The sequence below is a fragment of the Bombus flavifrons genome, chromosome 3, assembly GCF_040668555.2.
Source record: "Bombus flavifrons isolate JBK064 chromosome 3, iyBomFlav1_principal, whole genome shotgun sequence".
Taxonomy (NCBI): Eukaryota; Metazoa; Arthropoda; class Insecta; order Hymenoptera; family Apidae; genus Bombus; species Bombus flavifrons.
In genome coordinates, this window is record NC_138444.1 from 10,163,188 (window position 1) to 10,184,156 (window position 20,969).

The 20,969-nt window shown below is 33.4% G+C and overlaps 2 protein-coding genes across 4 annotated transcripts in view; both read left to right on the plus strand.

The window, feature by feature from the left end:
- Window positions 1-1,121: 1,121 nt before the first annotated feature.
- On the plus strand, window positions 1,122-4,079 carry LOC138178262 (lipase 3). The gene is made up of 8 exons (XM_069109928.1): window positions 1,122-1,286; window positions 1,380-1,503; window positions 2,340-2,520; window positions 2,603-2,717; window positions 2,957-3,197; window positions 3,297-3,455; window positions 3,532-3,759; window positions 3,843-4,079. Exons 2-8 carry the CDS (start codon window positions 1,381-1,383, stop codon window positions 3,984-3,986), a joined length of 1,191 nt encoding a protein of 396 aa, XP_068966029.1. The 5' UTR covers window positions 1,122-1,286; window position 1,380; the 3' UTR covers window positions 3,987-4,079.
- Window positions 4,080-6,629: 2,550 nt separating this feature from the next.
- LOC138178260 (UNC93-like protein) overlaps window positions 6,630-20,969 on the plus strand; it is a 57,588-nt gene continuing 43,248 nt past the window's right edge. Inside the window, exon 1 of one of the 3 annotated variants that reach the window (XM_069109927.1) lies at window positions 6,630-7,370. The gene's annotated coding sequence lies outside the window, so the exon portion shown is untranslated. Of the gene's footprint in view, window positions 7,371-8,292; window positions 8,428-20,969 lie in introns of those variants that run through there. The other 2 variants (XM_069109925.1, XM_069109926.1) reach the window with 2 other exon arrangements.

The window sequence follows — 20,969 nt, forward strand, 5'->3', positions numbered from 1 at the left end:
AGTATTATATTTGTAGGTCTTCTATGAACTATTAAATGTGTTGATCAAACGAAATAAAATTATGACAAAATAATTTGTCGGCTTTAAGAAAACGTTTAAAAAATACATATACTTGAAAGTATATAGTATTCTATTAAACATTTATTTTAATGCTTTTGTTTTAAATCAATATTTACAAACCTTAAATAACGTTCCTAAAATCTGTTAAGAAAATTATATCAATAAAAAAGTAATAAAGTGAATATCCTACATTGATAAGCACATGAATATCACAGTTTTATTCTATGGTACATATAGTAATTGTTAATATGGATTTATTCATTATTTAAACAATTAACAGTGTTAAAATAAGTGTTTGACATACATTTGTTCTGATTACTTAAAGACTAGTGTAATAGAAAACAAGAGACATTATAATACAATGTATTTAAAATTTTCATAAACATAACCTCGAACATAAACATAATTATCTTTATAACATATATTTTCTATCTATCATTAATCATAATTTTGTTTCTCTAATAAGTAATGAAAATAAATATTACCTGCAAATATTATCCATGATTCGTGAACTATGATCATTAATATGAAATTCAATTATATTTTTGAACCTTATATCAAAAATGGAAGAATGATTTAAAAAAATATTGTGGTTTGATTTGAACATTATTTTGTATCAAAAAAATATATATCAAATATATACTTATATAAAATATTTATGTTGTAGAAATTAGAGATAGCGAATAAATATAAAATATTTATGTTGTAGAAATTAGAGATAGCGAATAAATTATCAAAGTTAAAAATAGTAAACAAAGATATAAACAATAAGTAAGATTAGAGAGATTTTTGATTTTCACATAAAAAATTTATTTCGAAAATGAATAAATTATCTAAAGTGATAAAATATAATGTATGATATATGACATATTTCAGATAACTAGATATATGCATGTAATTATTTTTCTCTCTACTCGCGAAGTACGGTAGATATATTATATATAAGACAAAATATGAAAATTTTACTTACATCGTAAGCTTTCAGATCTTACGAACAACGGAGAAACACTGAATTTTAGTATAATTTAAAACAAATTAATGAATTAATTTTTCGGCATTGAAATGGACCGTGAATCACAAACTGTGATTAACGTATGCCTGAAACTCATTCATAGTGATAAAGGTCGGCGCTAAAGAGGATGACAAATATGTACATATAATATTTCACCTTACGGAGAGTAACTTGAGCGGCAGTATCACCACATCTTCACTATTAAATATTTCAAGTAAAGTGTATTATATGGAGCTTTTTCTTTTGTTTCTTTACTGTTAAACATTTCAAATAAAGTGTTTGTTTTGTTGTTTTCTAACATTCTTAGAATGAAAGGTCAGATTGTCATATTTTTATCGCTATGTGCTCTCTCTTCTGCGATTTTGTCCAATTTTAATGGCAAATTATTTCATCATAATGAAAATCCCAACCCAGATGAGGAACTTAATACAGTAAGTAGAATTACATTCTTCATTTTATTAATTTTATCGCTATTAAATATAAGAAAAATTGGTTACAGAAATAAAAGATACGCACATCGTTTATTGTTTGATTACGGAGTAGCATACGTATTTAACTTATTTACCAGTGTAAATAATACCCAATTACATGCAAAGTGTTCTAGAAAATACACCTACTATCTAAAAGCATGTTTACTTTTTGTGTACTTTTTAAATACTTTTTTACAAACATTCATAATTATTATAATTGAAAAATAGTTTACAGTAAAGTGGTTTAAATTGAAAAGTTTCTGTACTACCTATTACACATATTCATTTTTTTAAACTGTAAATTGCAAAACATGTTATGTTTCCTAATTAGTACATGAACTTGTATGTTTATTTAGTGTTAACTAACTATTTGGAATATACTTATCACATTAACATGCTTAATGCATGGTGAAATAAAATGCGACGGTAGCAACATTTTTTTATGATATAACACAATTCCAACATATAAATATCTATATACATACATAATTAAGAATATTATTCTTTTTAAGTAAAATACGATTCTCTCTCTTCTAAAAAAATTGTTGTCGTTGTTATTGAAAGAATTAAACACATTATAGTGTAATAATTAATATTTTCAAATGCATTATAATTCGATTCGTGTGTAGATTTTTACGATTCTGGATAGATTTTTTAAAGATAATTTTAACTGTTTAAGATGTAGACAATAGTATAATATGCATAATATAATTTTTCTTTGTCCATTGTGGTATTTTATATTTTTATAGTTAGTGAGTAATGATTATTCATTATTAATTTGAATTATTTTATTTTAGCTGCAGATGATAAGAAAAGACGGTTATCCAGCCGAAGCACATGTAACGTTAACGGAAGATGGTTATCTATTGACGATGCATCGGATTCCAGGGAAACCTGGATCTCCCGCGATTTTCTTGCAACATGGTCTGTTAGGTAGTTCTGCAGATTGGGTTGTATCTGGAAAAGGGAAATCTCTCGGTACAAAAACACAAATTGTTTTTTGGCTTACAAATACTAATTGATTTTTATATCATATAATAATATTTCTTCTTTATTGTAGCTTATTTATTAGCTGATCGCGACTATGATGTATGGCTCGGAAATTTTCGTGGTAATACATATTCAAGAGCGCATGTCTCCTTATCTCACAAAGATTTAAAGTTTTGGGACTTCAGGTACTCGTAAAGAAGAGATGATTGATAACGATTAAAAATATACAAGAGAACGGTATATTATATATAATTATATAAGGCGTATTGTAATATGCTGGCGATAACAATGTAAATAAAAAACTTTGCTTCATATAACAAAAGATAATTAACAAGGATATTACAGAAATAAATTATATAATTATATATATAATTATTATATTAATTGTGTATAGTTATTACATTAATAATAACAAATTTTTTAGTTGGCATGAGTCAGGTATCTATGATCTACCGGCAATGATCACTTACATCGTAAAACTGAAGGAAAATTTTTTGAGAGCGTATATTGGATTCTCGATGGGTACAACATGTTTCTACGTGATGGCTAGCGAACGGCCGCAAATAGCAAGACTGTTGCAATCAACGTACAGTCTTGCTCCAGTAGTATTTATGAAACACGTAAAAAGTCCTTTACGATATATAGCTCCGCTTGCATATGATAAGGTAAAAAGGATAATAAATAAATAATAAATAAATAACTCCAATGATATTCTCAACGTAACATCTAAATTTTCATTGTAATATTTTTATATTGATGTTTAGATAATTTTCTCTCTATTGGGAGAAGGTGAGTTGTTACCGCAAAATAAAGTTTTAAAATTCCTATCAAAATATTTATGTACCTTCGAATCCTGGGAGGAAAAAATTTGTGCTAATTCGCTGTTTGTTCTTACTGGGTTCGACAAAGCGCAATTTAATTACGTGAGTATACAATGATTTATGTAGAAATCTGCTACACTAGCTTTTGATTATTTATGCAAATCTCGGATCGTTGCAGACGCTGTTGCCTGTGATTTTGAACCATGCACCAGCTGGTACGTCTTCGAAGACCGTGGTTCATTATGGCCAAGGAATAGAATCTGGAGAATTCAAACAATATGACTATGGTGCAAAGCGAAATATGGAGATTTATAAGAGCACCGAACCACCTAAATACAATATATCAAAAATTACAATGCCAATCACATTGTTTTGCGGCGATAACGATTGGTTATCTAGTCCTGTTGTATGTATTTCATAAATTTTAATAGGATATAGATATTTAAATACTGGTATTTTTTTGTTATAATTTTACATTTTCCGATTTAGGATGTGATGAGATTAAGTAATGAATTACCAAAGAAACCAATTATTTATAAAGTGCCATTCGCGAAGTTTAATCACATAGACTTTCTGTGGGCTACAGACGTTGTTGAGCTAGTATATAAAAAGTTGCTTGATATGCTGAGCTAGTCCGTGAGATATTAAAAACATGACAGACTTAGGTATTATTTACTATTTAATGTATGCAAAGGATACATTTATAGAATAAAGAATATCTTATTACATGTGTTCCGATTTTTAATACCTTTCATTACTTTTATTTGTAATTTATTACAAAAGAATAAAAATTTAATGTAAAATAAATGTAATGTAAACTAAACAATAAACTAGCCTTAGGATCGAAGAAAAAAAAGATTTTCTTTGCACACAAACACGTGTTTACGCATAAATAAAATCTTACGTATAATGGAACAATAGAAACCATCAGCTACCTGTTTGTCCTAATATTCTTTATTCCTTTTACGAGATAGCTGTAACGTGTAAATGACTTTGGACGTGAATAATCTGGTCAGCCGATCGGTTCAGTGGTGCATCCTGAATATTAACCCAACTAAGGTATTTGGCGTCCATCGATGTTACGTAAAAAGTATTGATGTCATAATCTACAAATCGGCCCATAAAGCCATGGCCTACTTGGTGAAAATTTCAGACAAATTTCTATTCCACACGACAAAATATTACATCAATGTATCGAATAATAAACTAATTTCGCAATATTATTTCAGCTGTTTGCTTGATTCCAGGCGAATTCTATTGATATTCATTATCATTCAAATCGACGAATATCGCTGGTTTGTTTTACGTTCCGTCGTTTTTTCTCACAAAAAGTATCTAATAGAGGAGTGGTCATCTTCAAGGTGTTCCCAGAGCACCTGTACATTAGACGAGAATTCTAGTGTCGATAGGTTCTGTTAATGATTGTGTAATGGAAAAACACTGATGGCATCCGAGGGTCCCCCAGGGATATACCAAGGATGCGACTTTACATACGGGCTTGAGATTTTATTATGCGTATCTGGACAACATCCTTATTGCATCACGTGATAAAAACGAATGTCTTTGATCATTCGTAATTGTGCCTTTTTTCAGATCAGCAGGAGATCGTTGAGAGAACAACCTATGATGGTGTTTATTTATCACGAACAGAAAGAAAGGTTTTTCGGATGTTAAGAAACTAGAAGGTCATTTCTTGAGAAAGTTGTCCCATAACAGGATTTTCCAGATCGAAAGCCATAAAATTCTTCGAATGATTTCTTGGGGTTGGACAATTTGGAACTCTTTTACGGTTACTCAAGACTTTGTTATATTCTTGGTATATACCGACCGTACTGATTCAGAGACGACAAAAGAATCGTATTGAAACCGTATTGTGACCTACCGCCTGCAATCTTTAATGCATTCAGATGCACGTGCTAAGTGGCTTACTATAACGCAATACACCGTTTATAATATACCAATGATTCGGTAACCATAAACGGATAACAATGAACTTTACATTTATCCCAATTATATGACCATTATTCGAGTTAATAACTTAATCTTAATGAGGGAAATCCGACTTCCTGAAAATTTATTTTAAGGTTAATTCTTTTAGAAGATTTTAATGTCAAATTTTTAATTCAATACATACTACTATGCATATACATACATATATTATCATCATCACTCTCATTTTTACTGTTAATTGTTTATTACGGAAAAAATTTGAATCATTTCGCACTGATGAACCGAAGAAGGATTTGTTTACGTTAACAGATTAATCAAAGAAAGCTTTTATTAAACTTTTATTAAAACTTTTATTAAACAAAACTACTCAACTAGTTCTCGATAGTTGAGCGCGATCAGTAATTCCCCATGTCATTAATTCATGTCAACATTCACAAACCACAAATCGTCATACAACAAACCGTGCTATACGTGCGAATGTATTTTTCATACATATCTAATTCTTTGTTCGTTTTCAGTCGATTCAGACCTGCCTATTTGAATATATAAAATGAACGTTCTTCTTACTTAGTTTCATTTCTTGCATCGATCGTAGTGATTATCTGAAACTTTTTTCTGCGATTTCATTTTTATAAGTCTGTTCGAATTGTCAGTGAAATGATGTAACGAAACTCTGTTAACCTAACACTTATCTAATAAAAGATATTTAAAAATCACTGAATTCTTACATTCGTGCTAGGGAAATTTTCAAACGTATACAGATGGATAATTTATTTCTCATTAATTATTTGGTAAAATGTTGCACTTTTGCTTGTATATCCAAGTATGCAATAACACAGACGGAATATTATTACGTTCCTTACGCTTGCGAAGACATCTTGTATGTAATACATCTTTCATCGTGTGTCATTTTCATAATTTTTAGTATAAGCTTTGAGTATAAATATTTATGTACTTACTCTTACCAGTCTTCTTGTATGACTGTCAGATTCACAACTTCCACTGATACTTCATTAGAACCCTAGAATTCCGTACAAAGGTATTAAAAAGAGGCAAGAAACTACGAAGAAAAAAAGAATCAATATTGAATCTGTTGCGGACAAACGAGCGGAAGACGGCAGACAACGAGCAAACAAGACGATTTTCATCGTACCATTAAGATCGGGTTGTACACGAGCAAAGTCGCGGGACACGCACGTGCGTGCGTGGTTTGGTCGTGCGCTTGCGTTTTGCGGTGGGTCCGCGTGCGGTGAGGCGCGGCTGGTAATACAGAAAAGCCATGGGCCGAAGGAACAAAAGGAGCAGAAGGAGAAACAGGAGGAACAGAAGCGAACTCGTCGCGAAGGTAGAACGCGCGTGTACCGTGCACTTGGTGTACCAAAAGAGAGAGAGAGAAAGAAAGAGAAATACAGATATAGAAAGAAGGAGAAAGACAGAAGAAAACAACGAGCACGACTCTCGGAGCCTCGAACTCGAGAAGTCTTCGCGAGTCCGGCGAACCGACACACACCGCTCACCGATTCCAAAGTCCGCCGGTAGGCTCAGTTGTCTCCGAACCCCCGAACCGTTCGGATGTAGCTACTTTATAAGATTCATTTACGTTTTTCCACGCTTTCGAAGCTCGTTGATTTCGCCGTTGCTCGCTGCTACACATACGCTCTCGTCTTCAAAACCGATTTTACTCTTCGCGTGCTGGTTCTCCGCGGTCTCGTGCGGTCGTCGTGCGGTGGGCTCGATCTTGAAGAACCAAAAAGGAAAAGATAGAGAGGAAAACGAGAAAGAAAAATTCGAACACGAATAACACGCCTTTCTCCACGGAAGGAAACATACAAACGAGGGAGAAGTGTTGCCCCGTGGTCAAGGAGCATTCAAATCTAAAGAATCGTTTCTTTTTCATTTTCCGTATTTTCGTTCGGTTCGGACACCTCTGATCGCGCGCAGCCGATTAGAGAAGCGAGGAAAGGAGTAAGAGCGCTGGAGCGGCGAAGAAATCGGAAGAAACTCGAGAAGAAGAAGGAAAGAAAATCTTGTCGATTGGACGAACCGACGATCCAACACCGTTAACACGTAAGCGAGCTTTTTATTCTTTTTCGATCTATCTATCCTTGTTGAGATCGTATAAAAGTACGGATAGTTACCATCAGATCGATCGAGTCCTTTCTCTTTATGATCATTCGCTATTATCGATCATCCTCTCATTGCTCGTTTCTTGATCGGGTTAGCAAAAGCAAAGGTATCGCGAACAGGTATACGCGTGCAAGCCGTGGCCTGCACATGTACAGTTATTTAATATTTATCACTGGCGACCTCATTTATTTTAAGTTATCGGGTATCGGTATTCCGCTTGAGTCCAAGCCTGTGCGCGCCATTGGAGTAACCATGGAAAAAGCTGATGCGAGAAATCGGATACGAACGAAAATAGTGGCCTGTCACACGCAGAAAGTGTAACGTGAAATCGTCACCGATATATACCTACAACGCCACGTGACACGCTCATAAAAGCGAATTTAAAGGTCCCGGCGAATCAGTTCACGAGATCTCGTGACTCGATCGGTCCGTGATCTATAACTTAGCGTAAATTTATCACGATCACTTGATCCTCGTTGCGTAGATCACCGAATTCAAACGCGGATAACGGTAATTCGAAACGAATGGTACAGCCAGTAAATACCTACTCAAGGAGCATGAGGCGAGTTTTCATTGAAACTTTACGATCGGCTATCTGTGTTTTGTCGCGACTTGATAGCAGATCATGTAAGGTAACGACATCGTTATCCAATGATACGAATATTCTAGAACTACAAGAACATCAACATTTAAACGTGTCAATTGTGTTTCGTGGGAATACCTAAGTCGAATATGTAATTGAATTCTGTGCCGCGTTTTTCGTATTTTCGGGAACCATAGCGACATCTTAATCCACATATAAGGTGAATAAGTTAGATAATCTTACTAGTGGTTTAGATAGTTGTGCGTGAATTTGTAGTTAGTCGACATTCGAGATAAAGTTTATAATCTCAAAAGTATAGAAGGAAGATGACGTCGCGAATGTTACTTTTAAAATTTATCTTGGAGTATACGATGGTTTGTGTGTGATACTTTTACGACAAATAAATTTCTGGAAGTAAGTCATTTTTTCTTTCAGATGTTGTACACTAATTATTTAAATAATTAAAATTTGTCGAATAATGAAACTGTAAAACTTACTTACTTTATGCAGTTGATTATTTTGATTTCTGCAAAGTTAACATAATGAATGACTTAATGGTAATCCTGAAATAAACTATATAGCCTTTTCTTGTAATACGTACGTATAGGTGAGCAATTTGCTACGATATTTCATACGTAATTTCATTCTTTATATCATAGATATTAAACAGAATTATAAATTTGGAATTCGTCGTGTATTGGCGACTTTTAAATGAACGTTCAGCTTCCTGATTTGATTTGTCTCGCAATTTATTCAAGTGTAATTAATATATGTACAAGTTGACGTATTAAATGAGATAAGAATCATATGAGGTTATAATTATTAGGGCAGAAAAGAGGTTAGGATAAATAATTAGATTTATATAGAGAATAAATCTGAGTGGCAAGGAGAAGATAAATAAAGAGAACTTTTTTAAATCAATATAGAATCATGAAAAGTATAATATAAGATACATACATGTATAGCGAAAGATGTAGCATAGAAATTGTAAGTTATAGATATCAGAAATTCCAAGTTTAACGACATTTGAAAAAATTAATAGCTAACATTCTAAATGAGAAATATTTGTAAATGCATGCATTATTATAGGTGTGATTTATTTAAAAAGAAATAAGAAAACACAACACGAGTTACGATATACATTTCAAGTTCAAAGTCGCTTAAAATCATACGAGGCATATTAGTAAGGATAATAATGATATCACCTTTTTTGTTGAATAATGGATATCACTAGAGATAAGTTATTTTGAATGTATTTTAATAAATGTTAACTATTTTATGAATAAACAAAAACAAAAATAACTATTAAATGACTTGCGGAAATAGTCAAAACTTGATATAGGTACTCCTGCGTTGTACCGATAATTTTCCATCTATTTGTATTTTTTTAACGTTAAAAAATATCCCGGGTGTGAACAAAATATGAAATAGCTTTGCTAAAATGGGTTAAGATGAGAAATTTAAAGATTCGAATGTCGCAGCAGAATTAAACAAAATTTACTGTAACAAATTAAATATAAAACATAAGAATACTTGTATATATATATATATATATATATATATATATATATATATATAAGTATTATAAATGTTTAATCTAAGGTCAATTAACCTTCTTAACGGGATCATCTTTTAATCAAATTTAATTTTTACAGTCACAGAATCTGAAAAGCTTGACAAAGACAGATTAATTTCAGTTAGTCCTTGCAAATATAAATAGACGATAAATAGTTTACGTTCACTAAAAGTAAAACACCACTAAGGAGATAAGGAATTTCCAATTAAAAGAATTATTGGCTCCAAAAGGGTAACTATCTAAATGACGAGTCAACTCGTCATCCTTGTTAAACTGGTTAAAAAGCAATCAAAGAAATAACGAAAAATATATATGCACAAGTTTTCCTCATTTCACTTGGTAGGTTGTTGCAAAACACGATCAACACTGATACATCCTGTATTCAGCGGTCGTATACATGCGTTGAAAAAACACGGTTGTTGGCAGATTTGTTATACACGATCTCTGAAACGTAATTTCATCTAGGTATTATATTTACTCCGCGGAAAGGCTGTCCTCGTGGTTGTATACCTTAGATTATGAATAAGAAAATATACATAAAATTCATATGACTAGTATACCACGTCAATTTATCAGACAGTAAAAAGTAATGCAGCTGTTTTGCAAAACGGTGTTTCTATGGAATCGTTGCCATAATTCATGGAATCATCGCTGTCTTATCCTTTATATGTAAATGTTGAACTATGAGCTATGGTCGATCATTTTACTTGGAAAAATCTCGCTCTCTCGTTCCTAATATAATGTCTAATTGTTTCAAATTGTGACACAGAACAAAAGAATGCAAATGAACAGTGTTGCGAGCTGTGGCGCTGTTAGACACAGCTACGCTGAATTATCTTTGTAAACCGTGATTCTAATCGGAATACTATCGAGATTCCAAGGAACTGAAAGTCAATCGTATATTCTTTATTTCCGTTTGCTTTTCAGCTTTGCGGTGACTTCCAATTACAGACTTCAAACATAAAACATATACTTAAACATGAAGAAAATACACTGAAAGTCAATAGTTTTATAACATTTCCTACCGTTTAATTAATGTAATGAAAAGCAAAGGATAGAATAAGCGATAAACATTTGCGGTTTCAGTATGATAGAATCAAACGTAACTCTTTCACTTTGTCGCATTGTATTAAAGTAAATTTATTAGTGAAGTGTTACATATTTTGTATTACAAAGTTATATAATCGTAAAATTTTCTGTTGAAATTTCTCTTTGTGCTTTTTTCAATAGAGAAATCTATATTCAAAGAATAATTTTTATTTTTACGATACGATTAGAATAAAATGTTGAATTTCTAAATTTTGTCCTATGATATCATCATCCTTCGACTCGATTTAAGTGTGATCTTCATTAAATTTACTTCGACAGCCAATTCTCTTAGTAATAATTCTTAAATTTTCACGAAAATGTTAATAAGGGGATTCTGTTTAATTCAATTTATATCAGATGATTCATCACGTTTGTCGATGAAAATATTAAATAAATTTACGTACGTTTGAGATATTATTAGAAACCATAAACATTGGGATACAAAAGTGAGATATACTGACATTGAGATACAAAGGACTCCGCGTGGAACTTATTTGCTTGGCCCCAGTTGAAAAAACAAGGCAGCTTTGAACCACCAACAATGGTAACGCATGATACTTAAAGCGTTCACGCAAAGTGCTTCTGAATAGAACGCGTGATATTTTTGACTGATATGATTCGTATTTATTCAGATTACTCATGTAACGTCATTCGTCATAGACGTTTGACAAATATGTTCTTGTGTTCTACGAAACTTTCAGCTGTGTATCATTTTCGGCATGTACACTCTTAGTTCGTAATAATTAAGTTTATAATGACAACAAGTGATATCGAAGAAACTAGCTATCGAAGGAATTGAAATGGCTAAGATACACAAAACTACAGAAAATTAATAGCTAAGCATTATGAATGTAAATAATTAAAAAAATGGGACTCGGTTAGAAAATTGTTTTCCTTATTAAATATCGTGAAGATTACTATACTTTGCATTTTTTGTATAATTTTGCACATGAATATTCTGTGCATTTTTTATATCTTTAAACAGGATATAAATGCATAAAAATCCGTAGTTCACTAATTACTCATTAGCGAAAACTATCTGGCATTGAATACATTTCCTTATGTTATTGTACATTTTTTTAATCGATCACTGCCTTCATTTTCCTTCCCGTGGCCGTACAAAGTCTAACCAACTTTGGTTAATCGGTATTTACGTCAGTATTTTAACCTCGTGTCTCATTGTTCGAACGAAGACCTTTGTAAAAGCATTCACAGTAGCATGCAGTCAGTAAAAGTAAAACGCACCGTGGCTCGTTTAAATGGATTTACGAGTCAGGTAAAAAATTGCATTGTAAACGCTGAGTTTGGTCAAAACCAATTTAAGACATCAAACTTTTAATTAATATCGTTTCTTTCGATTCTCTGATTTCACGAGTTTCCTTTTCAATTCTTTAAGGACTTTTATTATCACACGTGTTCGAGCAATTGTATTTTTTAGATAAAGCAAATAACTTGTTCTTCGTATGATAGAAGATAATTTACTTTGGAAGATTCCATAAATATTAATATTAAACAGGGGCTTATATCTTTTAAGAAAATATTTATAATTGACACAATCATTTAGGAGCGTATGAATTAATTAGAAATTGAATGAGACTGGCCTGAAATTATTTTGTATAATCATTAAAATGATTGAATTTTTCTAACATCACCGAGGGATTTGATCAACAAATTAAAAAGTAAAGAAATTCGTAATTAATTATAAACTAGTTGATCTCATTCATAGCCTTTATATTAAATCAATATTTATCAAAATCTATATTATCGTTGAAATCACTATCATCAATAATTAAGTTGTTATCTTAAAAATGTAAGAATTATATTTCTGTTTTCCAATTATTTTTACCAAAGATCAACATTAAATTTTCTAATACTCGTGTGTTCTATGTACGTGTGATAATCGAGATTCTACTATACTTGACCTTAATCAATAAGGAAAAGAAGCAGAATGGAACAGAAAATGAACGAAAGTTGGCATAAATTTATGAATGGAGAATTCTTGAAGCTTCTAGAACATTCACGTAGATACTGATAAGTCGTAGGTTTATTTATACGTACGATATACTTAACCATACTGAAACTTAATCGTTAAACATAATCAATTCTTTTAAGAAATCAAAAAAAGAAAAGAAAAGGAAAGAAAAGAAGAGAAGAAGAAAGCAGGGATCATAGTATGAATGGAGAGTTCTCGTAGTTTCCATAACATTTAAGTAGATATCGGTAGATCAGGCAGGTGTATTTGTATATATGCGTTTCTGTCGAAATTTCAACGAGTCTGGCAACATGACTTTCGATTGAAAGACGATCGTTCGTTGCATTATCGTAATACACGGGAGATCGTAATAGCAAGTCTGGACACTGGTGTGTAGCGTAAAGGCTGCATAGTAGACGGTACGCTTACGCCTCGAAGCATTTCGTTGTGAAACGATTGAAGCATTTACGAGTCGATCGTTCCACGAGGACTTTCTAATCCGTCGTATATACGTACAGGGTGTCCCGCAAGGTGTGCCGCGAACGCTGCGAGTGACAGATTCCTGAGTCGAAAACACGACGACTCGCGTAGCCTTTTCGCGACACGACGATCGCACACTTTTCAGCCGCGATCGAACCTGTTTTTCAACTGGGCGATCCAACGCATATGAAATACATACGTGGACTTTTTTCTTTACAAATATCGCAGGTACGTGACAGGTTTATGATATGGAGATCCGGTAATTCGCACTACTTTTTTACCATCATTTCCTATTCCTTTTTTCATTTTCGCTGTAATCATCAGATGTTTTGCTCGAGTCACTCAATGTAGGCGGAATCACACAGAAATACTTATTTTCAAACGTGAGAATTAGACTGCGAATATTTTCTTTTTTTTTTTATTAAGCATTTGAAATCTCGATGAGGGTTTATTTCACCTTACGTATGGAGTGTGTCTTCAACTTGTAAATAGACTGCGGGTATTTATGCAGATTTATATTTTTATGAAGATAATTAAGAGAAACACAACCCGGGTAGAAAATTGTTTTACGTGATAAGTATTAAAAGGGGTATTTCACTTTTGATACTTTATATAGCACTGGAGGATGTGTGACGCGGGTTATGCGCATTTCTGTACCTTCAAATTTACGCATAAAAGTAAGTGCTTAAAAGTTCGTACTCTAATAATAATCTTTTGAATTGACGATGAATACAGCTATCGTGAGTAATAGGCAATTTTTCGATCATTAGCCAATCTACCTTACAATTTACATATTTTCCCGCAAATATCGTCGATTATAAATTTCTGACTTGGAAGATTTATAACTTTAGTTCAATTGCACGAATCTGTTTCTCAACATGAAAATCTTATCGCGAATATCGTACGAGCTTCAGGATTTTTTTATCGTAAAGTACAAAAATTTATGCAAACGTCTTTCAATTAGTATCATCGATCCTAAAAATATAGCGAATTATAACTGTTTGTACCGAAGGTGCGAGATATCTTGCAGTTTTTAAGTTGCGCGACAAAGTTATAGCCTTTTTTTAAGTTGTAAATGAACCCGTTTTCCGATTTGGCAAATTTAAGGCACGCTTGAAATATGCGCGACTATACGTGAATATTGTCGCGAGTGTCTCGCGCACATAATCTTGTTGATATCGTATGCGTGTTCATTTATTCGAATGCGTCGATAAAAACTGCGTTCAGTGAGAAACGAATTTGCATACGCCTTCAGGAATGCGGTACACGCAGGATGCTATTCAGATAAACATTTTTCAACGTGCAAGGGTTCGGTTCTCCAAATTTTTCGCGTCTACGGCAACCCCAGAATTCGTTTATATTTATTTAAAAGGTGGTAAAATACGTATTCAATTAATGATCGAAATTACTGACTTTCGTATATATCGTCTTAATTAGATAAGACTACGTATTTAGATTAACTTTGCACGAATCGTACACCTGCGTTTATAAGGTGTATGCATGACGAAATAAGAAATTGGATTCTCAAAATTCTTTTAGCGTATTTATGCATGTGTGCAATGAAATACAAGTATTGGCATAGATTATCTTTTCTTGTAAGATTCGTCGTAAATTTGTAAAAGATCATGATCTTTTATTTAGTTCTTTTTTTTTTTCTTTTTTTGAAATATGAATTCAACTAGATCTGAGGATTGTAAATTGAAGAAGGATTTTAAAATTATTAAATCCAACGTTTCATTTCTCACTATTCTAATACCCACAAACGATGATTGTAAGAATCTGCGATATTTTTAGTTTTACAACACCAAACAAGATAAAACAATATGCGTTTTTCCAGTGACTTTTCACGACCACAGGTTGACTTTATCGTCAGCCATTCGCGCATTCTTATCCGAGGAAAGGTTTCGAACGTGAATTATATTGTTTAAACGCAACAATAACAACGCACAGCCGGGGTTCTTGCATCATTCGGGTCAACTTTATCCGTATTTACAATGGCGCATACGGGTGATCACGTACTGTTGCAAAACAAAAGCGGGAATTTTCGAAAACAGTATTTTCCTCGCAAGAAAATCATTCCATTTAGATATTAACACATTCGTCTTGTTAATCTCCCTACGTTCTTCGATTCATTTTTAATCTGTAATTAAGATTTTCTTTTAAAAAGGTTCTTGTTCAACAATTGTGGAAGTTTCTCGTTCCAATCTTTTAGCAATATCTCTTTTAAAACATCGGTTGTCTTTTTGTTTACTGAAAAGAGAACAAGATTGAGCCATAAAAAATCGGGGACTATAGTCGAGTTAAACTCGCATCATTTATACGATAGTAAATGACAGCAAGTGTTCAATGATTGATGACTATTAGAATCGTTCGAACGACCTGTGAGCCATCATTGAGAAATAGCGTGAAAAGAGTTGCGAAAATAAAAAAGAAAAAAAAGTTTGACCGTTTAAAAATCAAGGTGAGCTTTGTGCTAGAGAACCCAAGTCCCGGGGTTTTTTTTCTTTCCTTATTTCCTATAAGACACGCAAAAAGTCATGACAAAAACATTTGTCGAGAAAGATTACACACTTTGAATAAGGTAACGAGTAAGATTAGGTACAAAGTATCAGGATAACTGTACGTCTTTAATAGATACAGTTAACATGTTTTGTAACATACGATCTTCCGCAACTGATTTGCTTTATCCCTCTGATTAATTTAATTACATTATACTTCATAGGTTTTTCTTTTTTATCCATCCACGGCCGTGTTCTTTTCAACTTTTTATCAGCTTCTCTGTCATTCTTCCACTTTTATATCTTCTGCATCGTACTTCATAGTAGAAGTCAAGGCTCTCTTGCACAGTCATTGGTTAAGTAATAATATTAGTGAATTGATAAGTTACAAATAGTAGCTTAGTAGCTTTTATTTCACAGTTCTCCTGGTAGTATATCTTTCTTGACAAATAAGGTTGAAATATCAGGAACACGATCAACCGACTTTACATCGTAGAAATTAGACATTTTAACTATTTTTAACACGTGCGACGATGTCTGAAATGATGTAAGACCAATAAAATGTCCAGTTTTTAACAACGCGATGAAGAGATAAACAACCGAGAAGAAGAAGAAGAAGAAGAAGAAGAAGAAGAAGAAGAAGAAGAAGAAGAAGAAGAAGAAGAAGAAGAAGAAGGAGGATTAAGAAACGAGATATGTCTGCCGAGAAAAGAAAACGCGGGGAAATTTTGAATGCCGGCCAAGCAATTTATCGAACCTTGACCTCGTCGTGGTACAAGTTCGCACTCCAATTAATTTCAAAGTCTACGCACGCCTCTCTCTCTCTTAAGCTATCTTTATATGCTAGAAGTTGATAACACTTTGTTACGTCCTATACATGCGTAATGCAATCCAAGTCTGCAGAAGATTCGTTTTACGATCATCATTAGCATCAGCTGGTTTTCCAGCTGGTTAATGATAAAAAAATGAAGATACGGGAAATTAGCTTATTTTACTGCGACTTCTGGGAATGCGTTTAGACGCAACTTTTTATACAATGGAATAAAAAGGAAGCTCGTCCGTCGAGGTATTAAAACCCAGTGTAGAACTTGGATTAGCAGCGGGACAACTTCTGCTTTCCCAATCAGCCGGATTCATCGAAAAGGATGCCGATTAATTCGACGTTTTATAGAAATCGTCTTTAAATAACTCTTTCTTTTTTTCTTCTTTTTTTCTTCCTCTCACTTCTGTATGATCGATGATCGAAAGCGACGTTCTAAAATCCCACGGTCTAGGATCCTTCTACGTATTCCTCTTTGTATGTATATTCGGTGACGAGATGTCGTTTTCTTGTGTTATCTTCGAAGAAGAAAGTACCGTACATAATCGACAGTAAGTATTCGGATATGTATCCTTTACACTTATGGGAACAATCTTAACAGACTCTAGTTTATTCGGTTTATTCGCTCGAAAGTATCCAGATGTTTGCTTATGTTTGACAGGATATAATTTAATTTCCATATTATGCTTCGAAGATATTAATATTCTACTATTATGATAATGAAATACTAGTATCATCTACAAAAATGTAGTAAGTTATGGAATAAATTATACAATTTTTCAACGAGGTTTGCAACAACACGTTCCAGGAAGCACACACTATCTACGTAGTCTTCTTGTACAGATCAGACGAAAAAAAGTTTGCCTAAACCTATAGATCATGATTAATTCAAGCAATAATATTTGAAACCAGTAGAATACATCGGGGAATCACATTCCAAATTCTAATACATATCATCGGATTTTAAACAAATAATTGAAGTTTGTTATTTGCCCATTGCACAAGAAGATGACAAGTATTGATAAAAGTCAGAAAACCAACAAAATTATCGTACGTTTCTGGCGTAATCTTCATTTGTATTTAATATCAGTAAGAGTCCTAATGCTCATGGTCAATAATGTATGTTCGTGTACGTTCGTCGTTAATATACGAAATTTATAGGTTGCATAGGGAAATACGATCGTAAGTGTCAATAAGTTCTATTCTTAGTGCCGCTTCCATTTGTTTGCAAGAAGAAGAAATGGTACAACAAGATTGGTACAAGATTCGCGGTTAAAGCAGAGTTGAAGGTCGTTGGAAACTGGTTAGGGTGGATATTCTGCTTTCGTGGTACTACACTTTAGTGGCCGAATCGTGTTCAAGTAAGTCAGGGTCATACAAACCGTGTTTCTGTGCTACCGATATAAAAGTGGGAATTCAGTTATGTGTATTTACCACACGTACCACGACGCTTAATTACGCATACCGAATTACCGATTTTTTTACGAGTATAAGTATATTCTTTGACGTGATGTGTAAGCGCCACGTGGCGCCCCTTTGCTTTCGGAAGGAATTGTAGTTTCTCTTTGGGAATTCACATTGATTTTTAATCGTGTTTGCTGCGTTTATAGAATTTTTTTACAGTGAAATTGTCTTAAACATTTTATTATCGAAATTAATAAAATCTATTAAAAATCTTTGGTATTAATTACAAATGCATATATAGCGCGTTAAACGTAAATATGCAAATAACTATAATATTCTAATAAAAGTAAATTAATCTTATTAAAATTTTATTTAATAGAACAAGGTACAGAGGTGTTTCAATTTTTCGATCTCTTCAGTTTGCATCATTTTCATTGATTTAATTACGTTATATAACCATAGTAAAAAAATTTATTGGAATGATCCATACTTTATTGAAATTTGTCAAGTTGATCAGAGGCAGCCGTTAATCGAATAAAATAAATACTCTAATTAACAAATTTATATTTTCCATTAATCTAAATCATATTTACTGATAATAATATAGAGCCTTACATGATAATTATTGCAACTTTAATTCATAAAATATTCTCATCTTCTGATGTATCTGTCGCACGATAACCGCGCGTTTCAGCAAAAAACAATTCTCATATGTTTTCTCTTTGGAACATGTTTTCTCGAAGGACGAAACGAAGAATTCTCGTATCGCGCGCTCGCTTGGTACGGCGGTATTCTTGTTATGCAACAGAAAGATTAGTTATGTCTTTTCGTCTTGCTTTTCCGTGGCTTTGTCTTTCGCTGAAGAATGAAAAAAAGGAGGAAGAAAAAGAAAAGAACGTTCCCGATTGGAAAGGAACGCGAGCCTCGCGTTTTATCCGCGTTTTACTCGTCTGATACAAGGAAACGCGACCTTTCGAAATGGCGGGAAAGGTTTTTGCTATAGTTGACAGGTTTTCCGTCGTTTATTAATACGTACGATAGCCTTCTGCGAACGTTGCGTTGATCTTGATGAACGATCACAATGAAACCAAGGTTTATTTATTCTTCTATATGTTCCCGCGCGTGGATTATCGCGATTCTATTGCTTTAAAATTTTTCAGCTTTTGCATATTATTAACATCGTCTTTGCATGAATATATCAGGCGAAGACGAGTGTATACGATTTATTGAAGTAGTTTTTTTTGAAGCTTTAGGTATAATTTACGATTCAAGTGATTTAAAACAAGATACATTAATGTACGATAACCTTGATTAAAGAGAGTAAATCTTAAAAGTATCTGGAAATAGAAATACACTTCATTAATATAAAATAACAGGAGATATTTTTTCTACGAAAATATAAATTTGCGCGAAGATCCACAGCTTAATTATAATATTTGACAAGCGAAACAAAACTACATTTGGGTTTCAATTCTCTAACCGTCTGCATAAAGACATTCCCAAGCAATTTATTATATTTACATAATGTTTCTATATACATAATATGACACAATCCTTCTCAGAAAATCTCTCAATGATATTCATCTTTTAACATTAAAATTAGCTTTTTATCTTGCTTGATTTTTAATTGGAATGAATATTTGTAATTAGTTGGATAATCCATTGGGTCATAGATGGCCATACCAATCCGAGTAATATGCTAAGAAAAATGTTACCATAAAATCGAAATATATTCCTTCGCATATTTCCTACGAGAAGAAAAGATCTTTTTCCGAGCCTTCGAGGATGACCCAAAGAACGCAGCAGGCTTAATCAATCTCACTCTCGATCCTCTCTATTTCTGCTTGCTTAATTCAAATTCATTGCGGCAACTGTTTAAAGCATGTACATCATATAGCCAACGATATCGTGCTTAAAAAGTCGTCAGAGCTGTGTGCCATTATTTGTAATGGTCACGCACGATCATCGAATATTCCGCTCCAACCGCGAGTGAAATTGCTCTTTAAGCTTCTGGAGGTTTCCACCGGTATCACTTGGTCGTAAACAAGCGGGGTCGTGGAACGTTTTCTGGCGCGGAAGAAAGTAAGCAAGTTTGAGAAACGCTGCGAATGAAACGAAGATTTGGCGTAGGTGGGGGGCAGACAGGGCGCAGAAAGAGTTAGCGAACGAGGTGAAGGTATTGCGAGCGCCGGTTAATTGCGATGCACGCCGTGCGACACGTGTCACAGCATTGTGCGGCCGGTCACGCATTCCCATCGATTACATCGACGACAAACGAATTTACAAGCGCAACTGGAACGTGATTCGCGAACGGCTTCAATAAGGCCTTTCCAAATGGAAAAAAGAATAAGAGAGAGGAGAGAGAGAGAGAGAGAGGGAAGGAGAGAACGAAGGGAAAAGAGGAGGAAAAAGGAAAGGATTCCCTTTAAACTGCACGATCCGTGACGAGGTCTTCGCACGCCCCTTCATACCAATGAACGGCCCGTTATAAATCGCTTTTACAGAAATACGCGATGTTGCACGCGCGCCACCGTCCATAACTATCAGCTCGTAATATACGAGGCGTTCGTTCTGCGCCTCCAATATCTTGTCTTCTTCAGATGCTTTTCTTAGATATATAACATTGGTTGAAATATTTCTCTCGATAAATCTTGGCATTTTGGATTGTATTCCTACGGTTGTCCCGAAGGAGTATCTTATGGTCGTGTTGAAAGGGAAAGGAATCTTTTCTTTTTTTCAAGGAGGGTCTGTTTCTTTGAAAATGTTAGGTAGGGAATGGTAAACATTTGAAGAATCGAACACAATATTATTTCACAGTGATATCGAACTTTGAAGTAGTTTTCGTTATTTGATAAATCCACACGTACATTCAATTTTTAGAAATGTATAAATATACAAAGTACACTAAATATATGCAAAATAGTAAAAATATAATAGAGTAAATCCCATGTATCAATAGTCACCAAACTACCATATTGCAGGTACCATCAGCCGATACAAATGTCAATATTACATGTAAATATCAATACTATAAATCGTATACATGTAAATTCATGTTCGTCTAAAAAGCTGCTTACTCATCAGTCTGTTATGTAATCAGTCTTCATGTTGTCTCTC